Source organism: Poecilia reticulata, chromosome 4 (assembly GCF_904066995.2).
Source record: "Poecilia reticulata chromosome 4, P_reticulata-male-v2, whole genome shotgun sequence".
Taxonomy (NCBI): Eukaryota; Metazoa; Chordata; class Actinopteri; order Cyprinodontiformes; family Poeciliidae; genus Poecilia; species Poecilia reticulata.
In genome coordinates this window covers 26,614,464-26,628,699 of record NC_088833.1, presented here as the reverse complement: position 1 = coordinate 26,628,699, position 14,236 = coordinate 26,614,464, and the positions used below count along the sequence as shown (strand labels likewise).

The following is a 14,236-nucleotide window of genomic DNA, read 5'->3' as shown; positions in this document are numbered from 1 at the left end:
TAAATCTAAACTTTATCAACTGTGATTTGAATGACTATACATAAATGTTAGTAAAAGTAAAAAATACATCCGTGTTTCTTTAATGCAGTGAAGATTCGTTTTGTGAATTTTTGGCTTCAAAACATTCAGTATGGTTCACATCAAAATCTTTTCCCCCCACCCTATTTCTACAAACTTTGGTTCCCAATCTGCATGGAGCAACAATAATCATGTTATTTCAATATGTGCTGAGATGAAGATATTCCAGAATCCTCCGTCTGGGTGAAATGGAACGGATGGCACCAAAAACAACCAACTGTAGCATAAACTCATGAATAAATGCATTTGTCCGCTAAACTTTCCAACAGGTTTTATTTTCAAGACACGTTTTATCGTTGAACACATTTCTTAATGTCGCTGAAGGCTGCGCAAGAAATCACAACCACAACTGTTTTGTTAGAGCAAAATGAAGTTTTATGAGCTGAAGTGACAAAAATTCATACTTTGTTTTTTTCCAAAGAGAAAAAAACTGAGCCCTCAGGCCTTCCTACCTCCATATTTTAGCCCTGTTCCTCAGGTTCTCCAGCGTATGCACCGTATGCCAGGAATATTTAGGTTAAATCCATCATGGCGTCCCTTCCGCCTGAAGGATTAGCAGTTTTAACACAACGAGGTATTCTATATGTTGACCTGTAGGTGGCAGCATTGTCCTCTCGACCTACATCGACTGAACCGACAAAGACTTGCTTTGATAACCAGGACTTTTCTCCCTTTTAAACATAACACATTTTTCTAAAATACGTTTGAAATTCAGTGGTTCTATTTTGTGGCATTTTATTCTCTACTGATGATTGCTGATGTGATTTACAGGAATGGTTAAGATCAACAGCAGTCCAGTTTTATATTAAATGGGTTTCCGTCGTGAGCTTGGCTGATCATTTCCAGCCATGTTTCCATCCACAATCCGCAGCATTATGTCTAGATGCCCATGCAGTCTGACAATGAGCTGCGTGGTGATCACTGTGTCATCATTTGGCCCTCATCCTTGTCTCTGCATTCTCATTTTAAAAAAACAAAAACGTAAGGATGCAAAAACATGAAAAAAGTGCCTTCAAAATGAGTCTGAAAGCTTTCCAATCCTATTAGACCGACATGATTAAGGGTTGAATTCCCACAGCGGATGAAGAGTGGGAACAATTGCGGGGAGCCAAATTCATTTTTTATCATATTATTGAAAAATAATGTCATTATTTTTAATAACTTATTCCAGCACCTTTCTAAATAATGAATGCGTTTTTAAAATTGCTTTAAAAATGACTCACTGTCAAAGGCGTGAATAACATCTAAGTATTCTCTGAGCAAATGAAGATTTTTTTTCTTTTCTTTCTGCGTCTTGGGGCCGTCACAAGAACAATGTCTCCGTGTTCCGTGTTGCATAAATCTCTTTACAAGAAGGTGAGGAAGCTTCCAGACACACAATAGGGAGGAATATAAATAATTCTTGTGTGGGTGAACATCATTTAGTGCAGGTTCTCGACGTTTCGCTAGCTACAAATCGAGCGCTTCGTTACCGCTTCTTGTGTCCAGTAAATAGCCGGGGCCCAAAAACCCTTTCTGGTCAAGAACAACCACAGCTGAGCTTGATGTTTATCTATATATTTGGATGCTAATTACCTTTTTTTTTTTTTTTACTTTAGCAAGAACAAAAGCATCATTGATAGTCTCGATCTACTGATCGTTGACGTTCAAAGTGAACAGGTTTGTATGGAAAATTATTATTTTTAACATAGTTAATGTATGATGTCAGACTAAACTGGATTTGCAATGCCTTACACAAGTATCCATCCCTTAAACTTTTCTACATTTTGTCACCTTACAACCACAAACTTCAGTGTGATTCTTTTTCAGCACATACCTGTAAAGTGAAAGGAAAATACAACTTATTTTTCACATTTCTTTGCAAATAATAAAGTTTAGTGTCCACTAATGTTGAGTTAATACCTCACAAATCTACCAGCTTTGCACATCTACAGATGTTTTCTCCTGTTCTTTTCTAAAGCGCTGAAATACTGGGTCTTTACACAGCAATTTTCTTGTCAGATTCTTGGATTAAGGTTTCGACTTTGAGCCATTATGGCAAAAGAGCATGCTTTGACCTAAACCATTTCACTGTCCCTATAGCTGTATATTTAGGGAAGGTGAACCTCTACTGCCTCCAATCTCAACTCTTTTGCAGCTTCTGTATCTCTCTATGAACTTTGACCCTGACTGTCCGGACCAAGTTTAAACACTGGGTCGGTGCGTTCAGGGTGATTTGCAGTGTCCCTTTCCTACTACATAAGCGTTTTAAGCCAAAGTGGATGGTTTTACCAGGTCACATCACCCCCAACGGTTAGAAATGAAACGTTTGTTGATCTTTGAGCATTATTATGCCATTGCCACAGTATTACATGAAAAAAGTCTCTAAACAACAATATTATTGTTTATCGCAATAACTTCTGGGACAATATATTGTCCAGGAAACATTATTGTGACAAGTTTGGATAATTGATTGATTAGAGCTCTGTCAGATGTTCAAAGCTTGGCGTAATGCTTTATGTACTTGGTTTTGATGATGCTGCTTGTTCGTTTCTATTTTTGAACAAACATTTGAGGCCTTCGCAGAACAACATTAGTAAAAACCTTTCAACACTATGCATCGCTTTCCTTCCACTTCACAATTCTGCACTGCTTTGTGTCTAGCTATCACGCAAAATCTCAATAAAACACACAGAAGTTTGTTACCGTAAGATCGGGCTGGACGATACGGCTGAAAGACGTATCACAATATAAGCGTTTCACATCAGCCGATATCGATAATTGTCAACATTGATAATTATTGACTAGGTTTTTTGGTTCAAATATCTTGTTGCTAGGTAACCAACGAGAGAGTGAGTCAGTTGATTCCACCAGCCTTCGCTTGCTGTGGAGCTTGAGTGGTTAAAGCTTTTCCTCTGCCTAAATCTCACAGAATGTTGTGGTTTTTGATTGGAGTTCAGTGAATATCCTTTAATTTGAATGAATAGAATATCAGATGTATTATCTATTGATATTGATCAGGTGTCTACTGTGATATTGCTATGGATTTATTATCCAGCCCTGTTGTAAGGTGGAAAGATTTAAGTGATATGAATATTTTTTATCATTTTACTCATGTGGCTTCTCCAGTTTACATTCTAGCGGATCCCTGAAGAGCCAAAAACGTCATATACTGACTGAAATAAGTATATATATATATATATATATATATATATATATATATATATATATATATATATATATATATAAACATTTATATCTTTAACTTTTAAAGCAATGTCTACATTATTAATAGTTAGAGTGAAAAGTGACGGGTTCGTGTTTCTAAACCCGGTGAAGGTGAAAGCGACACACTGATCACAGATCTTTGCCACCAGGTTGCCTTGATTCTTGACGTCAGGGAGAAAATAAAAGCTTATTTGTGTCAGAGAAATTTTTTTTGTGTGTGTGTGTGTTTAAGCTCTGTCATTATCAAAGATTTTCCTCTTCTCTCACGCTCGTCTGGTACAGAGGATCTAGAAATCCCATCTCTGCTGCTGTTTCTCTGTGTTCTCACTCTGTCTCCGAGTCTCTGTGGTCTCCGTCGCCTCGCCGCTCTGCGTCGTCGTCGTTTTCTTCTTCTTCTCCTTCTGCCTCTCGCGGATGATCTCCACCAGCCTCTGGAACTTCTGGTTGAGCTCGTCCATACCTCCCCCTGCTGCCCGCTCGCCCTCCTTGTCGCCGTCGCTCTCCAGCGAGCTCAGCGACTCGGCCCTGGAGTCGCGACCCTCGAACTCGTAAGTCTGCAGCGAGTCGTAGGGTGGCTGCGACAAGTCCGAGGTGACCCGGTCCAAACGGATGCTGAGGAGTTCTTCCATCCGGAGCGGCTGAGGGTTCGGGGCTTCGGACGTCGCGGCTTTGCAGTTGCCGAGCGACCCCGCCGGTGCGGTTAAAGTCTGCGGGGGCGCGTCTCTAGCCTTCAGCGTTGCCATGTTGAGCAACTGCAACCCGCCGCCGGTCCCGTTGATGCACACCCCTATCCCGCCCGGGTTCAGTGAGCCCACTATGCTGTACGTGTCTAACTTGACGTAGGCGGGGGAGTTCACGCTGCTCATCTGGCTGCTGGTGGAGTAGTTCTGCTCCGACATGGAGGGGATGGAGGAGTCGGTGTCAATGTCGTCTGCCGTGGTGCTGGTGGCGCCGGTGCTGACCTGGGTCTGGGACGACCCTGGTCGGCCATCCTGCTGGTTCGACGAGAAGCTGGCGCGACTTTGGCATGACGACTCGCAGGTCAGGTCTGCTGGGACGTTGGCTGCTGTCGACTCTGGGCCTGTTGGGTTTGGCTGGAGAAGGAAAGGAAAGGCTGCAATGAGACGAGTCAGAGGGAGAAAAAAATACGTCAGCGCATCTCAATAAACTAAATTGTCAATCGGCTGACTCAGTTCAGCAAGTTAAATACACAGGAAGTGAAGATTTAAGCTGGCTGCAGTAACAGCAAGAATGTTTGAAGGAGTCGATGTGAGGCTTTCAAACCTGAGAGGACTGTGTCAATAGTGAAGCATGGTGGTGGCTGCACCATGTTGTGGGGCCGTATTGAAACATACAGCTTTGTCAAACACAAAGGCTTAGGTTTCAAGAGTTTTTGTTTATTTTAGGTCTGCGGATAACGATTACTTTAGTAATCAATTATTCTATCGATTATTGTGGCAATTTACTGTAAAAATAAAGGAAAAGTTATTAATGTTTTAGAGTCCAACATAATCGATTATGCTTGAACATAATCGATTATGTTCCAGGAACCACTCCAGTGGTTGGGGGTCTTCATCTCCAACCTCTGGAGATGACGATTCAAAGAAGACTTTTACATAAGGTCAAGAAAATTTTGGACAACCCTGACCTGAACCCCACACTGTCAAGCACTGTCAAGAACAGGGAGATATTGATAGACACCAGACCCAACAATGCAGACAAACTAAAGGACCTCCTACACCCCAGCAGAATCGCAAGCTGTGTTCCTCCATGACATGCTGCACCGATGCAGTAATCCATGGAAAAGGACAAAGACGAAGTGACACATTTGCTGCACTCTACCAAGCCAACTCATGTCCTGTTGTCATCAATTACCAGTTGAAAATACTTCCAGACTCTGCTGACTTTGCAGTGTAACTCCTCTTGTTTTTAGATTTTGCTTAACATCTTCCAGCTCTGTTTTGTTGCTTGTTGTAACAGCAGGGTGAATCAAAGATTAAATATTCTGGGTGGTGTGATTGGCGAGAGCGGAGGAGGGCGGGGCCATGTGTGTGCTGTGCACCGCGCTGCACTTGTCACAGTCTAATAAACTTCAGCATCTTAATTCTTTCTTTGTTTGTTGCTTTCTTTACTCAGCAGGGTAAATACTTTCTCCTCTATTTAGACTATGATAAGTTGGTTAACACAACTTATTACTGTGCATTCTTGCTTAGTTTGGTGTGTGCTGTAAGTATTGTCGGCTTATTAAAAAAGGCAGAATTATGTATTTGCCAGGCACATAGTACCATTTTATATCACAATCAAGTAACTATGTTAACTTCAGTTATTATGAAACTGCTATATATGAAATTTGACTTTGTAATTTAACGCCTTAAAATTGGGCCTCTGTCTCTTTAAGAAGATCCTACTCTTTCTGAAACTCGTTTTTTCCCAATGTTTCACTGAGCAGCAGCTCGTATAATGAGCTCAGCAGATGCTCAGTTCCACCAGGTGTTTGCTAATTGCTGCTGGCTAGTCTGAAGGAGCCGAGAGGAGGAGTTGTGGGGGAGGGCTGCTCTGCGAGACGGAAGCTTAGAAACTGCAGCTCAGAGGAGAAGCTTCATCGCTGAAGGCGGGGCTAGGTCCAACCAGGCATTTTGCACAGCTGAATGGTTGCCACGGAGATTAAAGGATTTCTAAAACGAGTATAAAAAAAAAATCAAAGCAATATTCCTGGTACGATTTTGATGAGGGAATAACATTATAACAAGATGTAGTGCTCAAAAAAGTCGATTTTACATAATAATAATAATTATAAAAAAGCTGTGTAGCAGCCCGAGCCAATCATCAAGCAGACAATTTTGGCCCAACCTGGTCTGAATTTTGGGTTGGACTCTGGCATTGAATCTAAATTGTAGTACACATGGACATGCGTTACAGTGAGCCCACATTTCTGCCTTCAGAATCCTTTTAATCAATAAACCGTTACACTTGATGATTGTCAGAAACTTTGGAATTCATCAAGATGCACATCTAATTTGATCCCTTCATGTTTTGATCTGACAACATCTTTTTGGCCGAGGCATTTGGTTTCCGTTTTTCTTCCCTTCACTTTAGGATTTTTGTTTTCATGCCTCGTATGCGATTTCACCTTTCCCAGTGCACCGACCTCATAATCCGACATTTTCTGTTTGACGGAGACGAATGTGTTGTGACGACGTCGCCCGTCTGATACACACACCTGATCATGCAAGCACATTTTTTAGAGCACTCAAGCTTGAGACGTGAAAGTTAAAATGAAAAATATGTAGCGACAAAAATTTACCATAATATGAAAGAGCTAATTTCACAGACTCTGCATTTCTTATTAAGGGTATAATTTTTTTTAATTATAAATACACACACTACAGTATGCACAAACTATACTGTAAGTAATTGAGTTGGTACAAAAATCTTATCAGGCTATTTATTCTGTTTTTTGTTTTTATCTATGTGGATTTTATTTGGAATGCACTATAAATAGTTGAAGACACACATAAGAACGATATTGAAGACCTTGTGATTTTTTTTATTTTTATATACTGCTGCCACAAGCCTGTTTTCTCCGTTCGTCTGTCTGTGATTTCACAGCTGAGGCCACCTAATAAAACCTACTTTATTTTCTCACTTCCTCCAACGACAGCCTCAGTTTAACGGCTGGTGAAGTGCTTTTGCCCCGGCTGTTGTTTTTATTGCCACATCAAGCAATAAACAATGCTCCTATATGCAAATGATTGATTATGGCAGCGCCGACATGCAAATACGACTAGAAGACAGGCTCCTGCATTAACGTGAAGCTTCGCCACGCCTGGGGTTCATAAATTTTAATCAGTCCAAAGCCGTCTTTATGCGGCGCTCATTACATTCATGGGAACTCCTGTTAAGAATGTAAAAGAAAAGGCTTAAAATAAATTTTGTCTTATCTTGTGATTTATTGCAAATGGAAGAAAAACGCATTCCTGGTATATTTATTTGAACCCATACTTTGTCCATGCCTCTTTCGCCAACAGGACGGCTCTTCGACTTTCCCCTAAACTATTTCCCAATGTGAGCCTTTATCTGAACCTTTACTTCTCTAAATCAACCAGAGTTCAGACTCCAATCTTATTTTTTATTCATCTCACCCCTCTGGTTTTCCGAATGATTTAGGTCTGAAGGTGGCCATGAAAGAAAGTGGGCTTTTCCTCTGGTGAACCATTTTGGGATCGATTTTGGCCATAATCTTTCGGGTCGCTTTTCTGTTGATGGACCCAGTGACAACCTATTTTCATTTGTCTGACAGAGTCGACCATATTTTATCTAAGTAGTCAGAAAGAGTCTCTGATGCCGTGCACCGCAACAAGACTCCCAGGGAGTTTGGAGAGAGAGGAACAAAACAAACAGGCCCACAACATCACAGAACTTAGAACACTTAAATTCTTATTTATCAATTCAGATTTTTTTTCTTGGGATCCCGAAATCTTTGCACGGAAAAATTATGACCAGCTCCATCAATGTTTCATTCACTGGTTACTGTCAGGAATGGTGGTTGGTAGTGGTGAGGATTGACGCAGAGACCCAGGTTATGGTGAAGATGATGATATGTTTAATAATAATGATGCTCGGAACAGTCCAATACAGGCAGCACGGCGGAGAGACTAGCACACAGCTAAACACCGGTAGCAACTGATAAGCAGGACTGGAAATAGAAGCTTACGCTATACAGGACTTCACAGTTCTACTGGATAAGCGCACATAGACAGGGACCAAGACTAAGACGTAGACACAGACAAAGATGTAGGCAAAGACAAGGACCTGACGAAGAACACAGACAACAGGTGGGACTAAATACACACAGGGGTAATGAAGGGAACGAGACACACCTGGGAGACAATCAATGGGGAAGACGCAGAGGCGGAGACTCACAGGAAGGAAACTGAACACAAAAAACTCCAAAAATAAACACACAGAAACACGGATCATGACAGTTACATTTGATCTGGCCAAATTTTATACTTCTATAACATCAAATTCGGATAAAGTTAGTGATACATGATCCAATATTAATATCTGTATCAGCTCTGATATTGAAAAAATTATAATTCTAGATCGGGTATTGGTGACAATGTGTCAGATCTATTCAGCGTAATTCTATGTTTGTAGCTCTGAATGACGTCATGATATATGATTATGTATTTTACATTATATTTAAAATTCCTGATTTCACTTTCTAAACCATTTGAAAGTGAAGTTCAAATGCATTTGTTGCATTTTCTTTTTTTTTTTTTTTACGTTTGACCAAAGTAGTCAACCTATTATTTTCAGGTTCAGTTTCTTTATCATTTATTTTACGTAGGCTCTTCTACTCTTAATTGTTCTGACTGAACAAATTAGTTTTTACATGTTTGACCAAACTTGTGAAGCTATTGGTGTTTTCAAGTGTGCTGTACTGGTGCAGAGTTATCTAATACATTTCTAATTAAGTACATTTACAACTGTGTTTTAAAAAAAATTGTTTTAAGTCAACTCAGAACTGTTATTCTGCTTCGGATCTGTATCAGTCGATACCAAACCTCAAATATCGGTATTGGAAGTGACAAAAGTGGATCAGTGCGTCCCCAGACTAAACGCTAAAGACCAAAAAACATAGGTCTCTATAACAACAGCAGATATGCATCCAGCTGTATTTAAGTGGTTCTGATATGGGCCAAAAAGTCAGTATTGACCCAACCTTCATGCGACCAAATCACAGGATCGTAATCCTTAGCAAACTCTACATGTTTATATTTATGCTGGGGTTTTTTCGCCATGCCTCTCAAACAACTAGCTGGCATGTATATGGCGTACAGTGGTTGTTATGGCAACTTGGCTTTGTATGTTTCTACCACTCATATCCTCACTGTGTATAAATATGAGTTTCTAGTTAGAAGACCATAGAAACTAATCAAACTAAAACGTAAAGCATAAAAAAATGCTTGAACTACATTTCATAAATCAACTGTGTAATACTAAAATTGAACAACTTCTTAAAATAAATGTTTCTACTCTACTGAATACATGCACTTAAGATTTATATATAGATATATATTCATTGCAGTAAAATACAATTATTTAAAGCCGCAGTTATCTTTGCCAATAACTGTGGGCCACACTATATACCTGACATAAACGATGTGTATTGATTTGATGATAAAGTGTTGCATTTTAAACAGATGCAGCTCACGAGTTTTAAGGCAGGTTCTGTGAAAGGGTTATAAGCACGAAATGTTGGAGCTGCACCAGATTAACTTTTCACTCAGTATAAATCCAGATTAGTTCGTCCCAGAGGGTGGACAGACTTTCACTGTCATAAAATAACTTGAGTGTCAAGAAGGTTGTTGCAGTTTACGGTTATTTACAGGGAAGCTGATTTTTATTTATGTGGGGAATGGCGGTGGGAGGCGGTGCGTCATCAGTAATCAATCTGAGTGAAAAACTTACTTAGTAAAACATTTGCAAAAAGGTTATTAAAAAGGTTATGTTGGGTAAAATCAACTTTTTTTCAACTTTATGTCATGTTATAATGTCAATTCCTTATCAAAAACATACCTGCTGTGTTGCCTTGATTCTCTCGTACATGTTTCAGAAATGGTTTATTCTCCCGTGGCAACCATTCTGGGTGGACCTAGCGCCGCCTTTGAGGACAAAGCTCTTCTTCTGAGCTGCAGTTTCTGAGCGTCTGAGCTTCTACCTCAAAGAGCAGCCCACCCCCATTAGCTCTCTGCTCAGCTCCTTCAGACTAGCCAGCAGCAACTAGCAAACACCTGGTGGACTGATATCTGCTGAGCTCATTACAGGAGCTACTTCTCCAATCAACTCTCCTAAGAACGTTGTTAAAGGTGGAGTTCCAGAAAGAGCAGAGGCCCAATTTCAAGGCATTAAATTTTGAAGTCAAATTCCTCTTAAGTCATATTTATATATTGCAGTTTTTTTTAACAACTGTGCATCTGCTGAGCTCATTATAGGAGCTACTTCTATGTGCAACACTTCTGAAAACAATGTGTGAAGGTTTTTATTAACTTTTACACTCCCTTGTTTTTCTATTACACTTGGATAAGAAACATTTTATCTGTTTTGCTCAGTACATGTTTCCAACAGGAATGCTATCATTGGCACACCACCTCTGACCTTTTCTTTCTGTCGCAAATAACCCACTAATGTTTCAAAGTTCATAAAACTGAGTTGGCATAAACTGCTGTGATATTTTTTTAGAATATAGTTGTATGATGGTGGAAGTTCGATTTGGTCTAGTCTCTTCTCTGACCTCTGCAACTAATCTAGATCTAAACTACATTAAGATGATAAAACGGTTATCTCCTGCAGGTAAGGTATTAGCTGCTTCTAACCGAGGTCATTATAGTTAGCTAAAACTAACAAAATAACAAAAACTTAAATTGAGGAAACATTTGAACTGAAATTAATGTGGAGAAATTTAAACTAATTGGAACTGTATTGTACATTTATAAAACTATCTAAAACGTACTGAAATTATAGACACGATATCCTTCATTTTCTTGTTTATGAATCCATTTATTAGCCTTTTAAACTGTCGTGGAATTGATTTTTTTTCTCCCAATACAAGCTTCTGTCGGCAAATTACAGCACTCCATACTCCTCCTAAGGTGGCCCACAAAATGGCGACAGCAAAAGTTGGGCTTAAATTCCGGAGTCAGCTTGTGGTTCAACAATAATTGAATACATTTTTTTGAAAATGGTATCTCCTGGTGATTATTCATAACCCAATTGATGTACACATATAATCTCAATACTTTGACCTTTTTGATTTCTACACCAAAACTTGAAATTACTATGGAAACTACACTAAAACTAAACAATAACTAATAAGAACTAGCAAACACACTCTAAAAACTAACTAAAAATGAGTTAGACTAAGAAAAAGTCACAACCAAATAAAACTAACCTCACTTCAAAAATCCTGAACTATCGCTTTAAATGTTTGACACTGTAAGGTACGCTGACCTTTTAGTAACTTTTCTATGAGTTTACTTTACTTGCTTTTTCTCTCTCACAGGCCTAATAATGTTGGAACTTGTTCAAAGACAAAAAACAAACAAAAAAAACCCCCAAACCATAAACAGCGAGGTGTGAGTAACTGTTTTGCTCCGCAGAGTTTTCTGACCTTGGCCTGCTCCTCCTTCCCTTTGGCGCCAGCCGCGTTCACCACGCCGATCTGGTTCCCGTTTGCGGCCGCGCTCTTTGATAGCATATGCTCCGCTTCGAAGCCACCGAGGCTCGTCTCGGGCGAGCGCAGCAGAGGCTCAAAGGTGCTCCGGCCGGGGACGAGGAGACAATTGGCGCCGTGACCTGCCGTGAAGCCCTGGGTCACCCGACCCAGCTGGAGGCCCGCCTCCAGCGGCCCGAGCGGGTAGTCTCTGAGAACGGGCAGCGTGTGGACGCCGTAGCAGAGGCGCCCATAGAGAGGGGCTGAGCCCGGCCGCTGCTGGGGGCCCAGAGCTGGGCGCGGGTGACGGCTCCAGCTGTACGTCCTGGCTCGGGGCGGATTCTGCTGGGTGTACCATCTGCGTGCCGAAGGAGAGAGAGAGAGAGAGAGAGAAAAATCACAGCGATCGAAGAACAACCACGCACGCAAACAGCCGAGAGGCACGGCGGCGCGCGAGCGAGCGACTCACATGTTCCCGCTGTTGTGCATGTGCTGGATCCTGTGCATGCTCTGCAGCGCCGCGATGTCAAAGGCGGCCGTGTCCGCTTCCCCTCCCCCCTCGTCGTCGTAGGATATGATGTTTTCCCTGACATCATCCTCCTCAAAGGGCGAGTGGGAGTCTCGCTTCTGATGGCGCAATGACAGCGAGAGAGCACACACCACTAAAGGGCAAAGAACAGACACATGCCCACATACTCCACTGATGTTCCAGAAGCAAGCCTGACACAACCTCTCAGCGTCTTTTCGAAATACAAGTCACTCAAAAATGAAAAAAAAAAAAAAAAAAACATACTTAGGAGGTTTTCTGTTTCCCAGAAATGTCGCACAAAATCCTCCCCACCCCCAGAACTCACCCAGCAGAGTGGTGACACAGGCCAGCATGGCGAGCAGCGTGACCAAACTGAAGATGAGCGACGGCGAGGCGGACGGCGCGGGCAGGCAGACCACGTGCCTCTCCCACCGCGGGTCCCGCTGCCTGCCCCGGTTCTCCGTCTGCATGCCGCCTTGCAGACATGGGCAAATGGTGACGGTGACGGTGCCAGTGTTGGTCAGCCCCGAGGCCCCGTCACGCAGCACCACCGGCACGTCGAGGGCGAGCGGAGAGGAAGAGAAGCCAGGGAGTGGCTCCAAGGCCGACTGCAGCACCAGGCTGGCTGTCACACCTGATGATGTGACAACACATCAAGCATGTCACTGCACAGCAAAGCACAGAGCGCTCTCTTGTCGCTAATCGACGGGCGTCGAATTTCTGCGTGAAATGTGAAAAGCAGCTGTAGGGTGAAGCGGGGGAGGTGACCTCCAGATTCTCTGATGGAGAGGTTGAGAGCGGAGCTGGACTCAGGAGGGATGCTGAAGTGGACTGGAGAGTCCTGTCCTCCCTGATCCCTGTCGACCGCTCGCAGGACCTGGACGACCTGCAGAGCAAAGAGCCGGAGAATCATTTTAATAGAGCTGAGGGGGATTCCCCAACAGTAGTTTAACAGACCGGCAGAGTGTAATCTGTTGTTTATATGGAGTAAAGTTGAACTTCTGCATGTCTTGTTACAAGTTACAAGCATTAAAGGGAACCTAGGATGCAAAATTCAAATTTTGCACATATTTGTACTTCCATTTGAGTTTCTACTGCTTCTACAACAACCCAAAAACTTAAAAAATAAGTTAATGTTTCTTGGTGTCTGGATGTTTGAAACACCAATAGGTAGGCACTGCCGTCACCTAGCAACCCCAGGGGAGCCCAACCCCGTTACCTAGAGCAACGAGCTCCAGCATGTTTGGCTTGATTACATGTCACAAATGAACAAAAATTTTTTAAAGCTGGACCTCCATTTTCTTTTTTCCAATGTGAGTTTACCACTGTATGCACTGTGTACAATGGCTGCTAGAGTAGACTAGTGTTTTGTTGTTGGCTTATCATTTAGAAACCACTTGCTGCATTCTTGTTTGTGCAGGAGGTTCCACTTCTGCTTTTCAAAGATGTACAGTTGTATAACTGCATCTTTTGTTTTGCGGCCATTTTCATGTGCGAGTGTAAATGGTTTAGTTGAGGGGGCGTTAAAAGTGACAAGAGGCCCTAAAAAACATCAGTCAGAAAGGAACAGGCAGAACCGATTCTCATTATCTAACACTGGTTTTCTGCAAAAAAAACCCAAAACGTAACAAACATGTTTTGTATAGCCCAGACAAACTCATAATCTGTTAAAGGTGTGCTTCCTTTAATGTGCTCTTATTCATCTCCAGCTCAACATTTTGCAGCACCAAATTCTGCTGCAGTTACAGGAGAAGAGTTTGTCTCATCCAACTTCACACAGACATTCTTCTTCTCAAAGTAGCTCAGTCAGACTGGAGAATGTTTCCAGCACACCTTACTGCTGTTGATTTGAGGAGCCGCCATATTGAAACGACAAGTCTTGGACATCGTAACTGGGACTAGCCAGAGTTCCTCCCACTGTTCGGAGTGGGAAGTCCGACTTCCTTGAGTGCTCCAGCTTACTTTTCTGACTGGGAAGTTAAAATGTTTGAGCTTCGACTACAAATGGTACGCACAACAAGTCAGTAAAACTATTGAAGTAAAGCTACTCTTAGTCGATGTTTGGACCCACATCTGCTTAATTTCTATTTCACTCCATAAATATGCAGCTCTTGATGTTGGTCTGTCACACTAAATAACAATAAAAATCCGTCAAAGTGAGAAAATGAAAACCAAAAAAACAAAGCAATGTGGACAAACTGTGA

At 41.7% G+C, this 14,236-nt stretch overlaps 1 protein-coding gene across 1 annotated transcript in view; it reads right to left on the bottom strand.

The window, feature by feature from the left end:
* Positions 1-332: 332 nt before the first annotated feature.
* The window catches only part of cdh24a (cadherin 24, type 2a), a 45,661-nt gene continuing 31,757 nt past the window's right edge, over positions 333-14,236 (bottom strand). Inside the window, exons 10-14 of the mRNA XM_008407543.3 lie at positions 12,801-12,918; positions 12,358-12,666; positions 11,973-12,165; positions 11,462-11,861; positions 333-4,379 (exon numbers count right to left, since the gene is read on the bottom strand). Of these exons, the coding sequence (XP_008405765.2) occupies positions 3,573-4,379; positions 11,462-11,861; positions 11,973-12,165; positions 12,358-12,666; positions 12,801-12,918 (1,827 nt within the window). The 3' untranslated portion in view covers positions 333-3,572. The remainder of the gene's footprint in view (positions 4,380-11,461; positions 11,862-11,972; positions 12,166-12,357; positions 12,667-12,800; positions 12,919-14,236) is intronic.